Source organism: Delphinus delphis, chromosome 1, assembly GCF_949987515.2.
Source record: "Delphinus delphis chromosome 1, mDelDel1.2, whole genome shotgun sequence".
Taxonomy (NCBI): domain Eukaryota; kingdom Metazoa; phylum Chordata; class Mammalia; order Artiodactyla; family Delphinidae; genus Delphinus; species Delphinus delphis.
In genome coordinates this window covers 95,504,162-95,530,898 of record NC_082683.1, presented here as the reverse complement: position 1 = coordinate 95,530,898, position 26,737 = coordinate 95,504,162, and the positions used below count along the sequence as shown (strand labels likewise).

Here is a 26,737-nt window from a genome sequence, read left to right as displayed (position 1 = left end):
ATCCTAGTTCTAGAAAGGCTATAATTTATAGGTGACTTTGTTTATTAAGTTAGAACAGTAGTTGAACCATTTCAGACATATGAAAAGTATCCTGTTTTAGAAGGGAAAAAATGCATTAAAATTTTTGTAACTTTAATAACTCTTCCCATTTTTAAAAAAATTTTTCTGTTGTAAAATCTTTCTTTATGATACAGTTTTTCTTACCAATGCACCTTTCATTAAAAAAAAAGCAGGGCTTCCCTGGTGGCGCAGTGGTTGAGAATCCACCTGCCAATGCAGGGGACACAGGTTCCAGCCCTGGTCCGGGAAGATCCCACATGCCGCGGAGCAACTAAGCCCCTGTGCCACAACTACTGAGCCCACACACCGCAACTACTGAAGCCCGTGCACCTAGAGCCTGTGCTCTGCAACAAGAGAAGTCCCCGCAACGAGAAGCCCGCACAAATGAAGACCCAGCACAGCCAAAAATAAAATAAATAAATTTTTTTAAAAAAGCAATATAACCATATTATAAAACATTTGGAAATTTTAAAAGAAAGAAAAAATTCACCCTCAAGTCAAGTAATCTTATTTACAGTTTATTATCTTGATTTTTCCCCTATAATGTTATACCATATGGCTAGATAGTCTAGGAAGCAACATGGTATAGTGTAAAGTTGCCAAATTTTATTGGCATATAGGCCTGGGATTGGATCTCAGCATTGTCATTTGTGAGCAGAATGAACTTGGGCAAGTCATTTAACCTCCCTGAGTCTTTTTGGACGTCTGTAAAGGAAAGATGATAATAGCGGCCACCTTAGAGCTGCTGCGAGTTATGCTTTGCGGTGCCTGGCACGGAGTAAGAACTTGGTGCTCTTAGCTGCTACCGTGCCAACGGCCAGATATGGTATGTAGCCAGCATGTACTGGCACTGTGGTAGAGTTTTTTAAATGAATTGAAAGCCTTCCGAACCAGTTGATAAAAAGTGCCTGACAGCAGGTGCCTCCATGGCTTCTACAGATGCACACCCCCCTTTCCCGCCAACATGCAGGTGTTAGTAACGCTTGGCGTTGCAAACTATAACCATTCTGATTGGTCAGTGCTTGTACCATGATACTTGTCATATTCCCTCTGCTAGTAACCCATCATTTTTGTTAGATTGAAAGAATTTATTTAATCATTATTCTCTTGGACAGTTAAGTCGTAGCTAATTTTTTCACTATTGTTAATGCCGCTGTAATCAATATCACACATATATGTCACAGAAGATGCCTATTTCCAGTCTATGTTTTGGTAGCAAATGAAAACCTCCTCTCTGATTGATCTCTACATGTTTTGAAGCCTTTATAAACTCCTTCTCTTGGTTGAATTATCTCCTAAATCTGTTGCTTCAGCCATTTTTTTGCTTGCCTTCTGAATTCACTTTTTAGTCTCTATAGTGCTCTTTAATCCTGTGGCTAGAACTGGAGCTGACAGACCTGCATCATACCCGTGGGGAGTGAAATGTGTATTCATGACTTCTTTTCCTATTCTTTTGATTTTTAGTGTTGTGCTTACTTTGAGACAAAACCAAACCAAACAAAATGGTATCACTATGTTACTGTTTAAATACCTACCACCATCTGACTCAGCCCTTTTCCATCCTATATTTGTCTAGTCTTGTGAGAAACCACTAACATGCAGTTTACCAGAGAGTAATCCTATTTGTTTCTGGTATACTATCATGTTACTAAAGTTCTTTTTCTTCATTTTGCACAGCGGGTTGTTTGTTTGTTTGGTTGGTTGTACAAAGGTCATTTTGAATATTAATTACTTCCTCCCTGCTGTGAAGTGAAAACTCTTCCAGAGTTTAGGTGGAAACTGTAAATATTCCTTGTTGCCTCTCCAGTTGGGCTGGCCTGGCCTGGTCTGAAGTGACTCATGTTGTTGGACACACCAGCCAAGAGGCACATGTTGCTTCAGAAATGGGAAAGGGAGGGAGCAGTTTGATCGAAATGAGTCCTGATATGCTGAACTTGCCTAACTGAGGAATAAAATAAAAGCCTGTTGAAACTACTCTGAAGATTCTTCTGTTTTTCACAGCTTTAATGATTGTATTATTTATTGGATTATCTTTCTCTGCTACATCTTATGTAGTCAAAGGTTCATTTGGGATTCAAATAGAAGGCAGCTGATCACATGCCACCTGCCTTGAGTAGTACTGCATGGAGGCGCACACAAGGAGAAGGAAGTTGTCTCTGTTAGCTGTGCAGAGTTGGAGCATACTTCAGTCGTCAGGTTGTGAAAGAGGATTGTTGAAAGATTTGGGAAATAAAGTCCCTAGACATTAGTGTTTGAGTAGAATTGAATAATATATTAATATCTTCAATTAAAAGGAATCATGTTTGAATAGTATAAAGTTTGATTCCCTGTTAAGTAATATTAATTCATATAATAGATTATAAAGTACATTTGCCTCTCACTTGCAAATATGAAGTTAAAAAAGAAATAACTGGCTACAGTTAAGATGATAATTTGATTTTTGGCAACTAAAAGATGTTTTGCACCTTTTTGTTTTATGGCGCCTTGAGTCTAACCTTTCATTGTAAGATTAGCTACTTAGTAAAGCACATGTAAGCATTATGTACAGCAAAATTCTGTACCAAATTACCAGAAAACTGCTGGGCTATTTTATTTGTGATTTCTATTTCCTGTTGAGAGTTGTTCAGATTTTGGAAATTAATAAGGGAATCTCTGAGAGATTTCACATTAAATTTTATTCCATAGTCAATGTAAGTTTTTCAGGATGTTACTTGAGGTTTTAAAAAAAAGGATAACTTGGGCTTCCCTGGTGGCGCAGTGGTTGAGAGTCCGCCTGCCGATGCAGGGGACACGGGTTCGTGCCCCGGCCCGGGAAGATCCCACATGCCGCGGAGCGGCTGGGCCCGTGGGCCATGGCCGCTGAGCCTGCGCGTCCGGAGCCTGTGCTCCGCAACGGGAGAGGCCACAACAGTGAGAGGCCCGCGTACCGCAAAAAAAAAACAAAAGGATAACTTAAAGATATAGAACAGATATTAAAGCAAAGTTCAGTAAACCAACTTCTCCAAGGCATGTCGTTATGACAACTTTTTTTTTTTTTTTTTGCGGTACGCGGGCCTCTCACTGTTGTGGCCTCTCCCGTTGCGGAGCACAGGCTCCGGACGCGCAGGCTCAGCGGCCATGGCCCACGGGCCCAGCCGCTCCGCGGCATGTGGGATCTTCCCGGGCCGGGGCACGAACCCGTGTCCCCTGCATCGGCAGGCGGACTCTCAACCACTGCGCCACCAGGGAAGCCCCTATGACAACATTTTTAATGATATGCTTGGTTCAGTTTTCACTGCAGTAGATCATTAACAATGACTGCATATTTTAGTTACAAGGTTAGCATAAATTCCATCTACAAAATATATTTTCCTGCTTTTTATTTCTTAAAGAAAAAGTTTATTGAAATGTATGATGATGGCATTTTACTACAGCTTCACTTTTACAAACCTAGGGCGTATAAAAATCATGAAACGAGGTGGTTTTCGTCACTTAAGAAATATTCCCATGAAAATACCTATTCTTAGGGTTGTCTTGTTTATCAAAGCAAAATAAGGACCTTAGTTACATACTCATATTCCTTCTGATAAAAAAAGTTTTGTGATTTTACTTACAATATTTTACCCTCTTTATTTTCCCTCTTATATTTTCCAAATAGCTATAGAAAACATGCATCCTTTTCCAATAAGGATAACACACAATGAAATATTAAATAAAAACACATAAGGTAGCATCAGACAGTTGGGGTAAAAAAAGAGACTGAAGTATTAGGAGTTTAGTTTAATGTAAATTCAAGTTCTGCCAATTTTACCTGGCAGTGATCTCAGGTCTGTGATTCTTCTGGCACATTTTAATAACCTACATTCTCCTTACTGATCTTTTAACTGGAAATCTCAATCCAGTTAATTGTCATTATTCACGATAGTTATGTTCTGCAGTCTCCGTGAATACTGAATTAGTGAATACTGAACCATTGCTCCTGGGGGAAATACAGAATTAGGTTCCTGCAAACCTCTGACCACAACATTCATTTTCATCAGTTGATCAGTACATAATCTTGTTTCGTGTGTGTTTCTGCTTAAAGATACCTTATGTGTATTATTGATTCATTAACATTGAGCTCACAGCCAACTCATGCCAGAAAGAAGCTTATCTAACTCACGTGTTTTCTCCAGAAACACTAAACAGCACTTCAACACTATGCTTGGGGGCTATTTAAACAGCAAAGCACCAACAAAAGGCACAAAAATGCAAAATGCATGGTACTCTATAGACCGTGAGGACGATACTCAGGCATAGTATAAGAGCTGAAACAAGAAGGCAGAGTGGCCCCTTGTTGGACCTCAGGTGGGAACATTTTTGACTCAAATTTTTTTCTCTGCCCTGTGCATGTCTGCAAATGACTAGGAAAGTGCCAAGAGTATGGGGTTACAAATCTTAGTGAGTAGGCAGATTTGCAGGTATGGAATTCGTGAATCATGAAGATTAACTGTATAAGCTTTCCCCATTAGTGAAAACTATAAAACTATCATTTTTTTAGTTGTCATCCTTGTTGCTTTTATGTAATAATTTATAGTGACTTAATCATGGCAAAAATGAGCTAAAGGAGTAGAGAAATGGTTAGTCCTGAAAGCGAACCAAATGAGGATATTTGTGCTTTTTTGATTGTTGAGAAAAGTAAAATATAAGATTCTCTGAGATATTATAAGATTCTTTTTTTTTTTTTTATTTTCGGTATGTGGGCCCCTCACTGTTGTGGCCTCTCCCATTGCAGAGCAACAGGCTCCGGACGCGCAGGCTCAGCGGCCATGGCTCACGAGCCTAGCCGCTCCGCGGCATGTGGGATCTTCCCCGACCGGGGCATGAACCCATGTCCCCTGCATCGGCAGGCAGACCCTCAACCACTGCGCCACCAGGGAAGCCCCAGGATTCTTTTACTGTTACTTCTCGTTAAATGTCTGCAGGTCAGATGCCCGGTGTCACAAGTTCCTCTCTGTTGTAAATGAAAAGTGCTCAAAAACAAGGGTGTACTCCTTGGCTATTGACATTTGGGTTGAGTGTCAGTCAGCACGTGAATCTTCTGGAAAAATGCCCTCCTGAGTCTTTCATCTTACTAGGAATTTTTTTTTGCATCCGTTCATTTATTCATTGGTTTATCCATTCAACACATTTTTTTTCTTTAACATCTTTTTTGGAGTATAATTGCTTTACAATGGTGTGTTAGTTTCTGCTTTATAACAAAGTGAATCAGCTATATGTATACATATATCTCCATATCTCCTCCCTCTTGCGTCTCCCTCCCACCCTCCCTATCCCACCCCTCTAGGTGGTCACAAAGCACCGAGCTGATCTCCCTGTGCTATGCAGCTGCTTCCCACTAGCTATCTATTTTATATTTGGTAGTGTATATACGTCCGTGCCACTCTCTCACGTCGTCCCAGCTTACACCTCCCCCTCCCCGTGTCCTCAAGTCCATTCTCTACTTACTAGGAATTTTGATGCTATATCTTACCAGGACTCCATGTGGTGATTACCCTTTTTTTTCCCATTTATTTAAATGTCTAGATTTTTCATGTTCTTTGGGAGTATTAGGCTCTATTCCAAAAATATTTGTATTCCAGCACTATTTTTTGTTATAAATGTACATATTCTTATGCGTGTTTATACCACAGATTTAAGCAAAAGTGATCATTTATTTTTAGTAACCAGAAAGAGCAGATATTAGGATTGAGGTATAGAATTGTTATTAAAAAGACTTATTTCTAAAACAGATGGTTTTATAGGGCTTTGTTAATGTTTGACTACTGTTCATATCTCTATTATTATCATATGGAATTTGAGAAGTGATTTATTTTTCAGGGTGTTTCATTGATTTCCTCTTCCTGATATATCATGTATGCTGATATAATGCTGATAAAAAATAAAGCTACTTTAAAATAAAGTGCTATATTAAAATATATCCCTGAGCCCAACGCGGCCTCCACAAAACCCTACTTTAAATCCTACCAGGTTGAAACTAGTCCACTGTGCTCCGTTTGTTTAACTGGCTAAAGTGTCAGAGTGTTGCAGCAGATGATTTTTGTTTCGCTCATGTCACTTCCTTTTTCTGAAGGGCAGGGATGTGTTTGTTGTGCCAAGTTCTTGAAAAGCAAGCAGACTTGTCAGCAGGGTTGTGGAGGGTCCCCGGGATGTCGTGAAGGAGCGGCAACGTGTAAGCGGGTGATAATCGAGCCACTGCAGACCACTTAAGACGTTGTCTGAGCTATTGATGATACAGGCACTGTAGAACTAGGACATGTTTATGCATATCTCTCTTTTTTTTTAATAAATGTATTTATTTTTGGCTGCGTTGGGTCTTTATTGCTGCACGTGGGCTTTCTCTAGTTGCGGTGAGCGGGGGCTACTCTTCGTTGTGATGCGCGGGCTTCTTATTGCGGTGTCTTCTCTTGTTGCGGAGCACAGGCTCTAGGCGCGCAGGCTTCAGTAGTTGTGGCTTGCGGGCTCTAGAGCGCAGGCTCAGTAGCTGTGGCTCGCGGGCTGTAGAGCACAGGCTCAGTAGTTGTGGCGCACGGGCTTAGTTGCTCCGCGGCATGTGGGATCTTCCTGGACCAGGGCTCGAACCCATGTCCCCTGCACTGGCAGGTGGATTCTTAACCACTGCGCCACCAGGGAAGACCCTATGCATATCTCCTGGCCTGCTGTTGGGAAGATAAGAACTCTTGTACTCCAAAGCCAAGAAAGAGTAATACGGGAATCAGTTGGCTGGTACCTAATCCCTGTTTTATTTAACTAGGACTCTTCTCTGTGTATGTTCTGAGAGATGGGAAGACAACTTAAAGTCCCATGTAGTTTGCTTTAGCATTCTGTCGGGGACCTGTACAGACACTAAGAGATTCTTCCCTCCTGTGTCTCTCCACCTTCCTATAAGCTGATCTTTCCTGCCAGGCCACAATCCCTGGCAAGGAAGAGAAAGACCACAGGTTGCAAAGGAAGAATTCCTAACACATAATTAAAAGTTGTCTCAAGTTTGGGGCTGAGAGTTAAGAGAACTGGACTGTAGTTTCAATTTTGCCCTTAATTAACTGGTTGACTTTTGATGAATTGCTTCCCCTTGAACCTCCTCATGTGTGAAATGAGGGATTTGGACAAGGTGTTCTCTTCAGTCCCTTGTACCTCTCATGTTCTGTGGTTCTGTGATTCTTTCTTTGTTGAGGCTGCTACCAAAATTGTACCATCTTTTAAGTCATATATACTATCATTGAAGACCACTGTACACTGCGTTTATCACTGGGCAACTAACTTGCAGTACATAGTGGTCATCACTCGTGGACATTGAAACTTAATGAATATTAAGCTTTTAGCATTATATATCGTAACAGAACTGTGTATAGTATTAAACCTGTCAAAATTAAACAGCTACTGACTTTGTTTTCTTTTATTTTTTGAAATCTAAACATGGAATTTAATACCTCTCAAAGATATTGTTGGAATGAACTTTTGGGAAAAGCTTTACCAACCCAAGAGTTGAGGTTAAGTTTCTTTGTCTTCCCTAGCTGAGTGCTGCATGCATTAAGAGACTTGTGCTTAGGGATGGTAACTTTGGTGGGGGACTTAACTTACAGCTTTATTGTGAGTACTGTGCATTGGTAGATTAGTTAGAAAGCCTTTGGCTACATTTACCAGAGATCCCAACTCAAGCTAGCTTAAATAATAAGGGAATTCATGGCTCATAACTAAATACAGAGGAAGGATGGGTTTCAGGGTCAATTCAATCCAGGGTCATAGGTTCTGCTTCTCTGGAATTCCAGAATTGCCTCAGCAGTACTGTCCACTTATGTTGGCTTCATCTTCAAGTTGTGTTCTCATTGTATCAGAATGCTTATAGCACTTTTTTGTTTTGCATTCACATACTACAACATGGGGGTTTCTCAACCTTGTGCTGTTGACATTTGGGGCCAGATAATTCTTTGTTTATGGGACTCCTGTGCATTGTAAGATGTTTAGCAACACCCCTGGCCTCTACTTACTAGATGCCAGTAGCACCTCAACCCTGAGTTATGATAATGAAAAATGTGTCCAGACGTTACCAAATGTTTACTTGGTGGGGTTGGGGGATGGGGCAAAAATACCCTGGTTAAGAACCACTGATCTAAAGGAAGACAGATCATTTCATTAGGTGGTTGTCTTAAATGTGTTTCCTAATAGACCCCAATTCCCCCCTTTTGCCTTACTGGCTCAGCCTGGATCACCCCCTCACTCCTGACCCCATCACCCATGAGGGGTTGGAACTTCTTTCCACTAATCAGGCCCACCACTGGAGGTACGGGTAGAATCAACTTCCCTGAAGCTGTGACCTCTTGAGGAGGGTGAGTGCTTCAGTAAAGTCGGCGAGAGTGATGGAAGCTGGGTGGGAACCCAACAGTGTCCGTGACCTCTGCATTCTAAATTTGTCTTTTTTTTCTTCCTCTCAGTGAGGACTATGGAAAGAACTTTAAGGATATTACAAATCTCATCAATAACACCTTCATTCGGACTGAATTTGGCATGGCTATTGGTCCTGAGAACTCTGGGAAGGTGAGACTCATTCATACATATACAAAGCTGTGCATGATACCATATACAGGGCTGTCAGATGTTGATATTTGAATGATCCAGTGGTACACAGCAATATATTTAGTTTACTATCACTGTGTTTTAAAAATTAAACATGATTTAATACTGATCACAAAAGAATGGAATTTAGCACACAGATTCTTTTTTTGGACCCTGTCCAAGAGGCACCAAAACTCTTCATAATTATGTGGTGGTTATTTAGCATTATAAGGTATACATCTTAAGGCAACATTTTAGTCTTTGGGGAAACTGGCTAATCTCAAACTGACCAGGCTCAACTTCATAGATATAATGTACTGGCTTTTGATAAGACTAATACTTGAGGAGTAGAGTGTACCAATTAATCTGTTTTTTTAACTCTTCTTACTTTTGGAACTAAAATTTTCTTAACAAATGTCTGGTGAAAATGGTGCAAGAACTTCCTGTAGTTTCATAGTATCATACCCTGATGCTGAACTTCCTTCTCCCTAATCAGGTGATTTTAACAGCAGAAGTGTCGGGAGGAAGTCACGGAGGAAGAATCTTCAGATCATCCGATTTTGCAAAGAACTTTGTTCAGACCAATCTCCCTTTTCATCCTCTGACTCAGATGATGTACAGTCCTCAGAATTCTGATTATCTTTTAGCTCTCAGCACTGAAGTAAGTTAGGTGAAGAGCTTGTCTTGCCTTTTGCACTTTTATAGTCTCAAAATATACTGTCTTAAAATGACCCTGTAGGTAATGCTTTTTATGTTGGACTGTTTTCTAGTGACTTCTTATGGTATGAAGTATGTATTTTTTGCATTTTTTCCTATATGGTAAAGGGCACAGTTTTCATGTGCTATCTATTCCAGATAAGTATGATGTCTAGTTGTCATTACAATTTTTAAAAATTGAACAGATACGTGCTGTTGGAGCAATGAACTAGAAAACAGTTTAATGTAATCCTTCTTGTTCTACAGGGGACAAGCATAAATTGTCAAACTCCTAATGATGTTATTGTTCCTTTCCTATGGCCAAACCACATCTTTATAATTTTTTTGTTTAGGTCCTTGGTATAAAAGCCTGTTGATTTCTGTCTTTGACACCCATGTATTAAATACCCAGAGTCTTAAACCCCTGCACCCGCTACCACATTCCTATACTCTCCCCAGAAACCAGTGTCCCTCCCTGTCCCTCCTGCCTCTCTTCTGAAAGTTCCCTGAGGAGCAGCTCAGCTTTTCCTTTCCTGGAGGATCAGTCTCCTGTATCATGAATGTTAAGGGCCCAGAGTGGCTGAGTTGCTAGACTATGATAGTCGTAATTGCCCTCTATATGTATGTGGCTGTCTCTCATCTTATTGCTTAGAGTGTGGTCTAATGACCAGCAACATCAGATAGAAACCCTTGGGAGGCTGGTTTAAGATACAAACTCCTGGGCCCCGATCCAGATATAGTATGTTGGTGACTTCTGGTTGCGAGGTTGCTCGTGTTTTTAACAAGCTCCCCAGCTGAGCCTGCACACTAAAATTTGAGAGCTGTTGCCGTAATGACCATTGTGGGGACAGAAATAGGATTATCAAATATAGACAAGTTGGGCTGAACAAACGGATGGCATGGAGAGGAGGAGAAGGGCACTTGGAAGAGAGGTCTGGGTTCTGGGCCTTCTTTGGGCAGATCTTTGAGTTGAGGTGAGGCTGGAGGACTCAAGGAAGGTCAGAGTTAAGCTTAGCCAAAGGAGGCCAGAGGAAGGAAACTCGCTTTCTGGGTAGGCTTTAGATCTTAAAGCAGCAATTCCTGGGAACTGGCTTTCAGCAGCTTGAGCTGCAGGCCCTTCAAGGGAACAGAGAGACCCCCATAGGAATGGACAGAACCATTGATCTGCCTTTGGCCACCCCAAAACAATTATCAAGTATCTCACGCTTATCAAACCAGGCTATCCTCAGGAAGAGGCAGGCACAGTCTGCCTTTATACCTGAAATTGCTTCCCATTAAGGGTAAGTCTGAAGTACAAGTAACCAGGGTAGAGAAGATGGGCCAATTTGTACTAAAGTGCAAATAGGTGATACCAGACCCTTTCCTGTTTCTGAGTAGAATTAGGTAGATTAGAAATGCTGGCAGGTGAACATTACTAGAGGAGGAAAAGTTAAAGAAAGAAGAATGGTGGGTGAGAGTGGAGGAGGACTGAAGGTAATTCTGCCTAGATCTGCACCATTTAATTTCAGCTGTACTGGGACACCTCTGTCCCAGCTCCACTGAATCTGGGCCCACTAGGCTCGTGTTGCCAATGTAACTGAAATTGTCAGTCTCTGCTGCACTTGAAAGTATTGACCAGTCCTTCCACTTGCTTGGCTTCTGTGACATCATTCCCTTTGTTTTTCTCCTACCTTCTAATGGTTGCCTCTTGGTCTCTTTTTTAAACTCCTTTCAACCTCCCCTTAAATCCCTGCTCATTTTACTCTGAACAGTCTCTTCCACTCTTACATTTTACTACCACTGTAATGTGTAAGAGTCTCAAATCCCTGTCTCTGGTCCTGGCTTCTTCCTAGGGCTGCAAATGCCTATCTTGCTGTCCCCTGGGTATCTCTAGCTAGATGTCCCACAGGTCCCTCAAACTCAATCTAAAGCTGACGTCTTCCTTGCTGTGTCTCAGACATGTTGTTCTTCCCTTCATCCTTATGCTGCCTAAAGATTCCACAGTGCTGCTTTCCCCTCACCCAGAATCCCAGAGTGTTCAGCTCGCGCTCGCTCGCTCTCTCTCTCTCTCTCACTCTCTCGCTCTCTCTCTCGCTCGTTCACACACACACACACACACACACACACACACACACACACACACACACACACACACACACACACACACACACACACACACACACACACACACACACACACACACACTCCGTCCTGCCCTACAGGAAAAGCCGTCCAGTTCTACGGACTCCAGCATCTAAATTCTTCCTGAGCCGCCTCCTCCCAGCTGTGGTGTCAGGCCTCACTAACTCTTAATGAACTAATGTGGCAATTAGTCACTGCTTTTCCTGCTTCTAGTCTGAACCCTCTGAAATCCATCTTTCCCACTGTCGTCCAAGTATTCCTCTTAAAAAAGTAAAACTAGTTGTGTCATTCACCTACTTCAAGTACCTCATATAAAAGAAAGACCAGATTCCTCAGCATGGCATAGAAGGAGTGCACCCCCAACCCAGCACTGGCTCCTCCTGTCTTCACCTTGGAATGTGTGCTCCACCTGTGTCTGAAGGCTTTAGCTCCCTGCATACACTGAGATGTTTCATCACCTCTCTGCCTTTGCTTGTACTAGTCTGTCTTTGTGCAGTGATATCTCATCTCCCATTTGCCTTCTTTTGGTTACACTGCTCATCATTTAAGACTCAGCTATCTTCTTCACAAATCATCTCTGATGCAGTGTCCCTCCTTTCCCTGCTCTTACCCCAGAGACCATATTTCCATAACACTTACCACATGTATTGAACTTCCTTATGTGCACCCCTTGTTAAACTGTGAGCTTCTTGAGAACAGGGAGTGTGTCGTATTCATCTTTGTATCCCCAGTGCAACGTCTGGTATGGTGCCTGGCACACAGTAGGCACTTCATAAGCATTTGTTATTCTGAACTTGCAAGACCCCAAAGGGCCCCCATAAACCGTGTGTGTGTCTGTGGAGCTCAGGAAGCTTGGATGGAATTTCAGTGTGTGTTTTTACTGTCCTGAATGATTGGATATGAGTTATTAAAGGTCATACAAGCAGCTGCACAGGATAAAGCTGGAATTTTGATAAGTCATTTATAATCTTTCAGAATGGCCTGTGGGTGTCCAAGAATTTTGGGGGAAAATGGGAAGAAATCCACAAAGCAGTATGTTTGGCCAAATGGTGAGTAACAGAACATTCCATCTGTGCAGGGCCCTAAACCTTTCCTGACGGTGCTGCCAGAAGTCACAGGAATAAATATTGAGCACTTACTATGTGCCGGGTACTCTTCAGGGTGCCATAAGGGATGCGAGAGAGGGGTATGCCGCAGACCTTGACCTGGAGGAGCTTCTGATTCTTCTGGGAAAGAAGACTTAGTCTCACTAAGTTTTAGAATGTAAAGTATAAAACAAGGCACATTACTGAGTAGCTGCTGCCTGCAAACGGTTGATTTTATGTAAATGGTGACATCAGTTGCAAGAGCATGAAGTACAGCGTTGATGTGGGGACTTACATACTTCTCTGCACACAGAGATCTCCTCTAGAGATCCATTTCAGTTATGTGGAATGTAGTGAGGCATCAGGAAGAAAGCTCAAAGAGCTTCCCGTCTGCCAGAGTCGCACTGTCCGTGCACCAAAATCCATTCACTTCTCTCGGTGCCCCTCCCAACCCCGGCTTACAGACGATGGAGGGAGGGAGGAGGCTCCTACATGGGAGTCACGTCACCTTTGTTCTAACCTGGATCGGCTGCTAGTCGAGGCTTAACCTCTCTGGGCTTTAGTTTGTTCCTTCTGTGAAAGGAGATTTGTTTGGGGAATTGGGGGGACGGTTGAGCAAGAATTATGAGCCTTCATACCTCCAAAACTCTGATTAGGCTCAGACCCTTGTTTAGAGCCTCTTTCTTCTTTCTCTTTGACTAATTTCAGCAAGTTTGTTGATCTGGTTTCCCAGTTGATAGCAGGTTGCTGCCAGAGGTGGGGCATGTTGAGTGTGAACAGCAAGCACAGGCCAGCCTGAGAGTCCACTGCCTGGGAGCCACATGGAGGCAGGAGAACTCTCAGAGTAGGCAGACAGAGAACGCAACGGGATGAAAGGATTTAGTGCTGTGTCAAGAGAGCACACAGGCCTCAGTAACTTCCAATAGGAACACTGTTACCGTTTCATACGGTTGACGTTGACGACGATGGTCCGTAATCCCAAGGAAGAGTTCACTATTTAATGTCCTCTACTTAGGGAGATAGGGAAATGTGTAATACAGACATTGCCAAGTATGTCTACCAAAATAAACTATTAAAAATGGTGCTTAAGTAAAGTGTCCTTTTTTAGAAAATGCTGGTTAAATTAGGTTTTTACAGCACCACTGTGGTACACGTGTCACATCTGCTTTAATTTTATGTATTTTAATTAATTGTGTTTATATCTTATATGGTCTTATCAGGAAGGAATTTTTAAACTAACAAAGTTAACAAATTATTTCGCTCCTGATAGACCTAAAATACGTAAGGTGTGTTCAAATAAGACTATAATAATTTAGATCATTAAAACTCACCTTTACATCTGTATATCAAATCAGCACAGTGTATGCTTTAAATATCTTACAATTTTATTTGTCAGTTATACCTCAGTAAAGATAAAGAAATAAATAGAAAACTCATCTTTAAAACTAAAAAGTTATTTTAAAGTGGTATTTTATTTTGTATCCTATACAAGATTTTTTACTTTTGTAACTTGTTTCTCTTCATGGTGTCTAAATATAAGATCTGGGCTGCTGGTAACTATTTACTCACCTTTTAGATCTTTGGTTTCTAGGAAGTTACAATCTAAAGTTCTGAAAGAACATGCTCAGACCCAGCACCCTTTTTTAATTGAGTTACAGTTGATTTACCATATTATATTAGTTTCAGGTGTATAACATAGTGATTCAAAATTTTTATAGATTATATTCCATTTATAGTTAAAAAACATTGGCTGTATTCTCTGTGCTGTACAACATATCCTTGTAGCTTATTTATTTCATACATAGTAGTTTGTGCCTCTTAATCTCCCACCCCTATCTTGCCCCTCCCCTCCTCTCTCTCCCCGTTGGTAACCACTAGTTTGTCCTCTGTGTCTGAGACCCAGCACCTTTTGCTGGTGCTAATCTATAAGTACTATCAAGGTCTGAATCTAGTTCCCTGGAAACTCTCTTTCCAAGTTAGAATTTAAATAATTCAACCTCTGACCTAGTTGTCTATTTGAGGTGAAAGAACTAAATTATTTAGTTCATGCAAAGCATTGAACTAGGTTCTAAGGGGAAACAACAAAGCATAAAACTTAGTACCTGCCCTGAAGAACTCAGTAGTGTAGTAGGAGAGATAAGACAAACACTGTGCAATTAAAATAGCCAAACAGGAGACAAAGGAGTGCCAAGTGGCTGACACAGAGTAGCACAGGGCTCTCGCACAGGGTTTCTCAACCACAGCACTAATGATGTTTGGACTGGACAGTTCTTTGTTGCGGGGGGGAAAGCCTGAGCATTGCAAGATGTTTAGCAGCATCCCTGGCCTTTCCCCACTAAACAGTTGTAACAATCCCCCTCCCCCAGTTGTGACAACCAAGAATGTCCCTTGGGAGCAAAATTGCCCCTGGTCGAGAACCACTGCTCTAGAAGTTTGCACCAAAGAAGGCTTCCAGTTAGAGTGACAGGGAACACTTCATGGAAGAGTTAGATTTTAACCTGGAGCCTGAAGGTTGTGAGGGTAAGATTTGGTCACACGAGAGAAAAGTGTTTTAAGAAGGAAATGATATGAGCAAATGCAAGAGGCAGGTTTGGAGAGTGTAAGGAGACCCGTTTGACCAGCTGGAAGAGTTCACATAAAGAAGTGGTGGCGTGTGGAAAACGCCTGGGGCCAGACTGTGGGAACCTTGATGTGAGGCTGTGAAAGAATCGGTGTACAGCATCCAAGGAGGCTGTTTCGGCTGGTACCCATAGGTGACCCTTATTAGACGTGCTTGGAGCTAAGTGACTAAGGTTGGTGCAGTCTGTTAGCAGTCTTGAACCGTGTCTTTTCTCTGTCTTTGCCTCACTGTAGGGGATCAGAAAACACCATCTTCTTTACCACCTATGTGAATGGCTCCTGCAGTAAGTATATTTTAGTCCCAGAAAAGAGTGTCCTGGTGTCCATTCATGGTAGAATATTCTGGGTTGTAAGAGGTAGAAGCATCAAAGATGTTTCCATTCTCTTGTTATTTTGATAGCTAAAGATAGCTAGCTGTTAGTGATTTTTAAAATCTTGAAAGTACAAACAACCAAGTACTATACTCTGCCTCGATCAAATAAAAAATGAAGGCTATACACAGAGACAGTATACTTAATTTTAGCAGTGTATTTACATAAAGTAAATATGAGGCTACAAACAACAAATTGAAGTGCATAGTGATTTCTGCCAAAGAACATGGACTGTGTTTGTGTAGGTGGAAGCCACTGGCTTTCCAATCAGCGGCACAGTTTCGAAGCTGAGAGCGTAATCTTTCATTTATTCATTCAGCGGACTCATTTCGTTTATCCATTCATTTGAGCAGCTGCAGTAGTATGCTAAACACCATTCTCAGGACGGCGAGAACGAGACACCCAAGGCCTGCTCTTACGGAGCCTCAGTTCAAGTAGGGATGTTGGATGATCAACAGGAAAACCGAAACTCAAACAAGACAACTTAAAATACAATAAGATAATTGCAAACTGTGTTGTGAAGAAAGTAAAGCAGGATGCTGTGGTGTTTTTATGCAACACTGTACTGGAATTAAGTAAACTGTCTTTCTGTCCAATATAAAACCTCACATGTATAAAGATAACACCCAACTGTGAATTTCCTGTGTCTAATTCTGTATCCTTTTATATTGTTACCTGATTAACATGCATAAGATTAAAAATTCTTTTGCTATAAAACTAAGAACAATTCTAAAACAATTGTTTTGAACTAGAGGCTCACAAGTAAGTGAAATTTTAATTAATATTTTGTCTTGTTTAAGAAGCTGACCTTGGGGCACTGGAATTACGGAGAACTTCAGACTTGGGAAAAAGCTTCAAAACCATTGGTGTGAAAATCTACTCATTTGGTCTTGGGGGACGTTTCCTTTTTGCCTCTGTGATGGCTGATAAGGTGGGTGTTTGCCTCTTCTCTGTGGGTTCTGATGTTTCTGTAAATATGCCTCAAATAGATAGCTTTGACGACATGTACTGATGGAGTTTCTTGCCTCTTGCAATATTTAATAAATTATGCCTCAAATAGGTAGCTTTCACTACAGGTACTGATGGAGTTACTTGCCCTTTGCATAGTTAATATCACCGTAAGATTTGGAGGTGGTTCTTTTTATAGAGGCTGATTGACTCTTCTGGGATCCTCTGTGCTTTGGCCTGTGTCACCAACTGAATTCTGGTATCTGTTTTGCGATATGTAGACCCAGTGTTTGGGCTTTACTCAGACATGGATTCTGATAAAAGCAATCTACTTGCCTTTATTATTCAATAAAGATAATGGAAATATGTAACATTAATTGAGTACCTATATACTAGGTATATACTAGGTATATAGGTTCTGGGAATATAGCAGTGAACAAAACAGATAAATGTCCTGCTCTCAGAGTTTCTATTCAAGTAGGGAGATAGATACTAAACTGATCAATATGATATAATATCAGGTAATGATTAAAGCTGTGAAGAAACCTAAAGCAGAGTGAATACATAGAAAGAGGCGGGAATTGGAGCAGCGCTGTTTTATTTATTTATTTGTTTGTTTGTTTATGTATTTATTTCGTTGCGTGGGATCTACACTGTGGTGCACAGGCTTCTCTCTAGTTGTGGCGTGCGGGCTCTAGTGCATGTGGGCTCTGTAGTTTGCAGCACACGGGCTCAGTAGTTGCGGCGCACAGGCTTAGTTGACCCGCCGCCTGTGGGATCTTAGTTCCCCGACCAGGGATCGAACCCGCATCCCCTGCATTGGAAGGTGGATTCTTAACCACTGGACCACCAGGGAAGTCGCGGAGCAGCACTGTTTTAGATAGGGTGGTTTGGATGGGCTCTCTGAGACCTGACTGAAGTGAGAGCACAGCCGCATGGACATCTAGGCTGAGGAATCAGTGAGTGCAAAGACCCTCAGGCTGGAGTACGCTTGGAATACTGAAGAAAAGTGAGAAGAGCAGCATGGCTGGAGCATAGGGAAGGGTGGTCCAGAGATGGGCAGCCAGTGGCCAGATCGCACAGGGCCTCTGTAGGTTGTGATTAAGACCTTGGCTTCCATTCTTCACGTGTTGCGAAGCTGTGAAAAGGTTGCCAGCAGGGGAATGGCGTAACTGGCTGTCTCTTCTGACAGAATAGGTGTGTGTAGAATAGCCTCATGGGGCAGGAATGGAAGCAGCAGGAGCAGCAGTGAGAGAGATGGTACGTTGGACCAGGCTGTTAACAGTGGATGAGGGGAGACATGGTAAGATTGTGGATATATTTTTAAATGTATCGCCAATAGTGTTTGCCGATGGATGAGATGCGGATTGTGAGAGAATAAGATGAACCAAGGATAACTTTAGAGTCTTTGGCTTGAGCAACTGGGTGAATGGTGGTGCCATTTACTGAGATGGCAAAGACTGCAGGAGAAGCAAGTGTGTGGGAAGAAAATCAAGAATTCAGCTTTGGATGCGAGATGCCTATTAGGTATCTAGGTGGAAATGTCAAGTAAACACTTGGGTATATGAATCTTCCAAAATTATATGGTGTAATCATATGGTATAATCTCATCTGGCCATGTGACTAGATGGTATCTTGTGGAGGAATGAGTCAGTCGAGAAGAGGTGGGAGGGCTGAGCACCTGGTGCCCTGAATCACCCCAGCAGGGAAAGGTTGGAAAGAGACTGTTCAAGTCAGCAAAGAGGACTTCGAGGGAGGGACCAGTGAGGTGGGGGAAACAAGACAGGTGATGTCATGAAAGCCAACTGAAAGAAATGTTTCAAGGAGGAAGAAGTGGTCAGCTGTGTTAAACTCAGCTGAAATGTGTAGTTAGATGAGTTCTGAGAATTATCCACTGGAGTTGGAAAAGTATAGGTTGTTGGTGACCTCGATGAAAGCAGTTTCCTTGGAGTACTGAAGTTAAAAGGCTGATTGGAGTGGGTTCAGAGAGAACTGGAGATGGGGAAGTAGACATAGTAACTACAGATCACGCCCTGGAGCACTTTCATAATAATCCTCCCCACAACCCTATAAGTTCATACTGTTATCTCGGTTTTTATTTGAGGAAATTGAGTAACTTGTCTAGGGTCACCCAGAGGTGGAACCCTGGTGGAAACCAGACTAATTCCAGAGGTAGTCGCCTATACACTGTACTGTTAGAAAATTAAAATTCTGCTGTGTGCTTTTGAACTCTAGTTTCTACCTGTAACAGTGACAGTAAGATTCACAGTAAACATCTAAGATGTGAGTTACAAAAATAAGTTAAATGTACTTGTCACTGAAGAGTATTTAACATAAGGAGGCTCTGGGACTAATTCTTGTGCCCTGGCTAAACTGTGTCTAGAAGCTATTTTAAACTATTTATCAGACAGTATGTGTTAATTGCCTCCTCAACAGACTCCTTTTAACAGCTAAATACTCCCTAATCAGCTTCATTATATTAATTTCTGACTCTCCTTGGCCTCTTCCCAGGCTGGCATGTTCCCTCCATCATGGCTGTTCGGAGAGCCTTCCTTAAAGAGGAGACATGTCATGTATAGCTGATTCACTTTGTTATACAGCAGAAACGAACACACCATTGTAAAGCAATTATACTCCAATAAAGATGTTAAAAAAAAAAAAAAAAAGAGGAGACATGTCACATTTTGACTTCCCTCATGATCTCCCAAGCCTGCGTTTCATCTCCATTTTCTAGACCCTTAATTATCTAATTCTTTGGATTATGCCAGGACTGTCTCAAAGGGACCAAACTTCTATGCAGCAGTCATCATTTTAAGAATTATCTGAGGGCTTCCCTGCTGGTGCAGTGGTTAAGAATCCGCCTGCCAATGCACGGGACACGGGTTCGAGCCCTTGTCCAGGAAGATCCCACATGCCACGGAGCAACTAAGCCCGTGAGCCACAACTACTGAGCCTGCGCTCTAGAGCCCGCAAGCCACAACTACTGAGCCTGCGTGCCACAACTACTGAAGTCCACGCACCTAGAGCCCGTGCTCCACAACAAGAGAAGCCGCTGCAGTGAGAAGCCTGCGCACCACAACGAAGAGTAGCCCCCGCTCACCGTAACTAAAGAAAGCCCGCGTGCAGCAACGAGGACCCAATGCAGCCAAAAATTAATTAATTAATCAATTAAAAAATAAAAAGAATTATCTGAGCAAGCATATGCGAATGGCTATAGAGCCAAACTAATGATGGTCCCGACAAACCCTAATCTCTATTGAAGGAAATTGGCGTGTCAGAAGTTGGGAGGTTAATATCTTAGGGGGCCACACCAGAATGAAGAAGCCAAAGAGGAAACCAGGATAACCTTACTTACAGTAGGATGGATTGTTCCAGTGCCTGGATCTTGCAAGAGGTTAGAAATAGCTTTGGTAATTGGTACTAGGACCTTTCATTTTTAAGAGTTGTACCCAGTGAGGAAATGGATAATGATACATATAATTAATAATGTATCTCTTCGTGTCACTGCACATGGCATCTTGGTAGAGAATTTAAAAGATAAATATTGGCATTTGTTCCAGGATACAACAAGAAGGATTCATGTGTCAACAGATCAAGGGGACACATGGAGCATGGCCCAGCTCCCCTCTGTGGGGCAGGAACAATTCTATTCTATTCTAGCAGCTAATGATGACATGGTGTTCATGCATGTAGACGAACCTGGAGGTAAGAGCTGTGCAGTGGCTCACCCTTGAAGCACAGAGATTTAAGCTCTGAACCCTATTTTAGTAGCTTTCCTTCTTACGTGTCAATTTTTCCTTTTACCCCTAGGAATTTATTACTGGCCTACTGAATACTGTGTCTTAGAGATGATATGTAGCCTCTGTTAAAAAGGCCACTTGCTTTGAGCCTCTAAGGCGGTTTGTATAGTATGTCCAGGTGTTCTAGAGCAGTGCTGCTCAAAGAATGGTCGGAGGACTGGTACTGATTTGCAAATTCTTTATTACCAAATATGTATGGAAAGCAAGAGCGAGCATTTAGAAACTCTTACAGCCCTTTGACAAAGAAATTTTGTATCTGTTGACTCTAATAATAAAAAAAAAATTAAGGATTATATTTTTTCTTTCTTTTGTATTTCATTTTTCTAGTGATAAATTTTTGTTATATTTACAGAAGCATCAGTTTGTGACATAAGTGAAATCTTAAAATTGATCCTTCACCACAGTTTGAGAAGCATTATTTTAGAGTGTAAAGATTTTAAAAGATGTGTAAGATATGAAGCTAAATACAGTGCCTCTGCCACCAGAGTATAACTGAGAAGAGCTTTTCTGTAACATCTGATTAATTTATTCAACAAATTCAGCATCTGCTATATTTCAGGCACTAAGCTGGGTACTAGAATTAAAGATGGCCATGAAGATCTTGAGTATCAAACCTTGATTGACTCTCAGGTCTGCGTGTACATCATGAGGGGAGAGAGTTGGCTGATGTGTGCAGTCAGTCAGTCATGTGTCATGTGTATGACTAGACTATTGTTTTCTCTCTGTTCCCTCCCAAGACTTAGTGTTTTTGTTTGTTTGCCTATTCCAGATACCGGATTTGGCACTATATTTACCTCGGACGATCGAGGCATTGTCTATTCCAAGTCCTTGGACCGACACCTCTACACAACCACAGGTGGCGAGACAGACTTTACAAACGTGACCTCCCTCCGTGGGGTCTACATGACAAGTGTGCTCTCAGAAGGTGGGTCTCGGCACAGCTCTCCTTCAGCTGAACATGTTGGGAGTGGAGGCTTTTGCGGAAACTGAGGATCCTATCCTCCCCAGTAATGTTGCTTGCCTAGTCAACAGGGCTATCCATGTAAATTCTGGCTCTCTATTTTAAATAAGTTATGGTAAATAGAACTAAGAAAGAGCAAAACAGCAGCAGGCAGAAAGAAAGATTTGGGGGGTTCTACATTGTTTATAAAATAAGTCTTCTGTGTTGGGAGGTTCAGGCCTACAGGAAGGAGTTTAGACCACTTATGCTTTTCGCCTTGTGGAGGGCGGAGTGATAGCCAGCCGAGATTCCTCTTGGCGTTCTCTTCACTGGTTCTCAGACCTTCCCTTTACTGTGGCCCAGTTGCACAAGTAAACACATTACTCTAAAGTACAAAGATTTGTTTAGGTTTTGTTTATTTATGTATTCACTTTTTGGAAGGAGGTGGGGGATGTTTGTTTTCACTTTGTGAAGACCCTGCAAAGTCCAAGTGATACTGACACCCTAGTTCCTCCCTGACCTCACTTCTAGCTCCTCTCTGCTTTGCTCACTCTCCTGTAGTCACTCCAGCCCTTTGCCAGTCCTTAAACACACCAGAATCACACACTCGTGGCTGAGAGATTTGCACTGACTGCTCTCTCTCTTTCCCCAGATATCTGCAAGGCTGACGCTTTCCTCCTCCCAGCCTTTGGTCGTGTTACTTTCTGATGAGACCTGCCCTGACTATCCTATTTTAAATGTCAGTCTGCCTGCCCCTACACACGTACACTCTCAGTCCCCCTCAAGCTGTGCAAGTCTTTTCCACAGCACTTATTTTCTAACGTACGATCTGATTTACCTATGTACAATGTCTAGTGTTTGTCTGCCTCACCTACTAGAATATATATTTCACAAAGTTTTTTTTCCTGATTTGTTCACTGATATATTCCCAAAGCCTTACAGCAATTTTCACATAGTGGACAGGCAATAAAACATCTATTAAATAAATGAAATTTACCTTATTTGCTTTCTTTTTTGATTCTCCTTGAGAAACTCAAAGCATAATACCTTTGAATTTAAACCTGCAACAGTTTATATCATTAAGAATAGAGAATGGGGAAGACACATGAAGAAAAAAAAAGGAAAAGGTAAAAGAGGGATAGGATATGGAGTGGCAGAGAGACAAAATTAGGAATTATTAACTGAGACTTATGCAGATACATTCAAATCTTGAGATTCACTGAAACAAGCCCCGTATCATGGCCTTGTCTGAGTCACGATTAGAATGCCTTCGCACTGTAGATTTTACTTCCAAGGCAAGCAAACAAGGAGGAAGAATAGATGTCAGCCTGTTAGTGCTGGTAAGGAGATAAAGGTATCTTTTTATAAGAGCATCAGTGTAGATGATTTCTGGGATCAGTTGGATCCTGTTCAGGTGGGAAGCCTCTTTCAAATATCATACTCACCAGCACTGAGCCATTTCACTGGATGTAACAAGCTTGTGGGACTCCAGAGTTCTAGCGGTGTTATGTAGTCTCTGTTAGGAGAGAGTTATGCAATGATAAACTGAATTTAATAGGGTGTGCTTCCAGTGTATCAGGCTTAATATCATCCTTTTCCTATTCAGATAATTCTATCCAGACTATGATCACTTTTGACCAAGGAGGAAGGTGGAAGCACCTGAGGAAGCCTGAGAACAGTGAATGCGATGCTACTGCAAAAAATAAGAACGAGGTTTGTTTTACTCCAACTGTCATATGTATTTGGAGCAAAGCAGCCATTCTGTTCTGCTCTTACTAGTGCCAGCCTTTTGAATAATGAAGTTTTGTACTTGATGAGGGTCTACAGATAAAGGTGGAAAATTTGGAAATGAGGGGTTGAAATTAACTAGGATGTAGGAATTAGGAACGGCAAAGAAAGACCAAAATATTATGGCTTATTTGTCTTTAACGAAAAACAAAATTGAAGGCTAACAATTTGTGTTGTACTAAACTGCTGAATGAAAACATAGTGGACAGATGGGCCGGTGATTAGTTAGGAGTCATGATGGCAGCTATGAAACTTCAGGAATTCTACAGAAAGCCGTAGACCAGCCATTCATGAGCAGTGCAAAGCTGTACTGGCCAGAAACAAATGAAGGAGAACTTGGTGTCTCTTCCCCTCTGCCAAAGCTCCACGTGGCCGGTGGGTATGGGTGGTGACCCGGTGTGGCATGTGGAAGCAGGAGATGAGCCCTCTGAGGAGAGACCAAGAGCTAGAAATACAAACGCATTGCTCCAGGAGATCCCAGGTTTCATGATTGACAGGTCTTGACAGCCAAGAAAAAAAGGAAAAACAAACAAAAAACAAGCTTTATGTCTGACTTTTACAGAATTTGAGAGGAGCTTAGTGGAACCCTGGGAGTTTTCTTCAAAAGTGACAGTGTTGGTAATTCCAAGCTCTCCTCAGAGTACCTGTGGCTGATATGCACTCTGCTCTCCCAGCTGGGCTTTCTGGTACACCACCCCCGTCACACCCTCTCACTTCTCTGTATTCATGAGTGCTGTGGAGTGTCTCTCCCTATCCTGCTCCCCTTTTTCCATCCCTCCGCCCTGGCCTTGCCCTGCACCTGCCCTTCTCACCTTAAGCCTGAGCAGGTACAGTGGCCTCTTTACTTACCTTGAAACCCTCACGCTGCTGTGTCTCTCCCTCCCCAACACTCTTTGTGGTTCCCCTTTGCCTGTGATCTGGCGAATGAAGGTCCCCTCCTCCCCTGTCAGGATATCTTCTGCCTTTTCACTGTCATTGCCCATTTTATCACTGGCACGCCCCTTGTAACTTCTGCTCCGGGAACACCCTGCATGTAGCTGCCTCTTGCCCACGTTATTCCTGGGGAAGTTGTACCTGTCTCCCCTACCCCCAGTTCATTAGGGTTAATGGAAATCCTAACCATCCTTAGTGCCCATCTTCAGTTAGAACTAATCATTGCTCTTCGTTTCATTAGCAGTTTGCTTGAAGCTTTTTTTTATTGCAGTAAAATATACATGGCATAATATTAACATTTTAACCAATTTGAACCTCTTGTAAAGCACTGATTTTCATCCTGCTTTATACCTCAACTAGTTTCTGAGAAATATTTCTTAAAGACAGGACTGGGTCTTATTCAAATCACCGCCACATCTTGTACAGCATCTGAAGTATGTCAGGCGTTCATCAAGTTTATTTGTGTGGAATCATACTTTAAATATTGATCAGAGGCTTTGGTGTAGTGCAGGAATAAAGTAAACTAAGACAGATTACACATGCGAAAATAATTGCATAGTTTTTTCCCAAATATACTAATGCATTTCAGAATCAAGAATATCCCACTGAGCCTATAACTCAATAACAAAAAAACAAATAACCCACATTAAAAATGGGCAAAGGACTTGAATAAACATTTCTCTAAAGAAAATATACAAATGGCCAGTAAGCACATGAAAAGATGCTCAATACCACCAATTATTAGGGAAATTATTAGGGAAATGCAAATCAAAACTTTTGATTTGCGAGAGATCACCTCAGATCCATTAGAATGGCTACTATCCAAAAAATAAAAAATAGTAAGTGTTGACTTGGATGTGGAGAAATTGGAACCCTTGTGCACTGCTGGTGGGAATGAAAATTGTGTAGCTGCTATGGAAAACAATATGAGGGTTCTTCAAAAAGTTAAGTGTAGAACTACCATATGATCCAGCAGCTCTACTTCTGGGTATATATCCCAAAGAATTGAAAGCAGTGTCTCAAGAGTTATTTGAACATGCATGTTTGTAAGCAGCATTATTCACAATAGCTGAAAGATGGAAGCAATCTAAGTGTCCATTGACAGATGAATGAATAAGCAAAATGTGGTGTATAAACACAATGGAATAATATTCGGTCTTATAAAGGCAGGGTATTCTGGCACATGCTGCACCATGGGTGGACTGGAAGGACGTTATGCCAAGTGAAATAAGCCAGTCGCAGAAGGACAAACACCGTATGGTTTCACTTCTATGAAGTACCTAGAGTAGTCAAACTTATAGAGACAGAAAGTAGCATAGTAGTTGCCAGCGTCGGGGGAAGCGGGGATGGGGAGTTACCGTTTAACAGGCACAGAGTTTCAGTTTTGCAGGACACAGAAGTTCCAGAGATGGATGGTGGTGATGGCTGCACAACAGTGTGAATGTACTTAACACTACTGAACTGCACACTTAAAAATGGTTAAGATGATAAATTTTATGGTATGTGATTTTTACCACAATTTTTTTTAAAAAGAGTATCCCACGGAAGTCTGGGTTCATTCATTCAAAGCCTTATTAGAAGACTCTCTGAGATGAGAAAAAAAATTTCACCTTTGGTTTTAATCTAAGCTTTGCTTTCTTTCCACAGTGCAGCCTTCATATTCACGCTTCCTACAGCATCTCCCAGAAACTAAACGTTCCAATGGCCCCACTCTCAGAGCCTAACGCTGTTGGCATAGTCATCGCCCATGGTAAGCAGCCCACCCTCACTTCCGCAGGAAGAAGTGGCTGAGCACACTGAAACTCAGTCACAGTGTCGAGCCCTGTGAGAAAACCACCATACGTGGCTTTTACCATCCTTTACAGAATTTCTTGCAAGATAATGATACTGTGGGTTTTTCATAGACTCTCATCAGAGAGCAACATGACTTCTCCCTTTACCAAATTGTCAGTGGCCTTTTTTTCAATTACAGGAGGCATGATGGGAAATAATCAGAATAAACTCATTCAGAATTATTCTCTTGACAGTAAATCCTCTCTGTTTCATTGCTGATATGTGCTGATGAGATGGTGGATTGTGTTGTAGGTAGCGTGGGGGATGCCATCTCAGTGATGATCCCAGATGTGTACATCTCAGATGATGGAGGTTACTCCTGGCTGAAGATGCTGGAAGGACCTCACTATTACACCATCCTGGATTCCGGAGGCATCATTGTAGCCATCGAGCACAGCAGCCATCCTATCAATGTGATTAAGTATGCATGAGCTCAGCTCCACCCACACTATCTGCATAGAGAGCAACTGTGGGATGTTTGTCAGTTTGTTGGGGGGAAGTTACAGTCCCTGATTCAGATTAGTGCATTCTACAGAGCTGTAGGGAAGGTGCTTGAAAGGATTGCATTTAGAGCAACTCAAATTAAATAGCTTTGTTTTTTCCTCTGACTCCCTCTAGCTAACACTTCTCGTCACTTTTAAAAAATACTCCTCTCCCTCCCAACAAGAATATTATGGGAGCATTTAAGCACTCTGGAGGGGAAATGACTCCTTAAGTACAAGTTCTTATTATATAATTTCTGTTTGTTGACTTGGAAGCCCATTCTTACATGAGTCACTATCCTTTTTTCCTTTGGAAGAATTTTTTTTTTTTTCTTTTTGAGGTACGCGGGCCCCTCACTGCTGTGGCCTCTCCCATTGCGGGGCACAGGCTCCTGACGCGCAGGCTCAGCGGCCATGGCTCACGGGCCCAGCCGCTCCGCGGCATGTGGGGTCTTCCCAGACCGGGGCACGAACCCACGTCCCCTGCATC

At 42.0% G+C, this 26,737-nt stretch overlaps 1 protein-coding gene across 4 annotated transcripts in view; it reads left to right on the top strand.

Annotated features, from left to right (window-relative positions):
- The window catches only part of SORT1 (sortilin 1), a 74,355-nt gene that overhangs the window by 32,027 nt on the left and 15,591 nt on the right, over positions 1-26,737 (top strand). For 2 of the 4 annotated variants that reach the window (XM_060026670.1, XM_060026688.1), the window contains exons 4-13: positions 8,511-8,613; positions 9,128-9,292; positions 12,424-12,497; positions 15,387-15,436; positions 16,324-16,454; positions 20,032-20,176; positions 21,041-21,196; positions 22,818-22,924; positions 25,580-25,682; positions 26,018-26,186. In XM_060026670.1, coding sequence (XP_059882653.1) covers positions 8,511-8,613; positions 9,128-9,292; positions 12,424-12,497; positions 15,387-15,436; positions 16,324-16,454; positions 20,032-20,176; positions 21,041-21,196; positions 22,818-22,924; positions 25,580-25,682; positions 26,018-26,186 — 1,203 coding nt within the window. The remainder of the gene's footprint in view (positions 1-8,510; positions 8,614-9,127; positions 9,293-12,423; positions 12,498-15,386; positions 15,437-16,323; positions 16,455-20,031; positions 20,177-21,040; positions 21,197-22,817; positions 22,925-25,579; positions 25,683-26,017; positions 26,187-26,737) is intronic. The other 2 variants (XM_060026697.1, XM_060026679.1) reach the window with 1 other exon arrangement.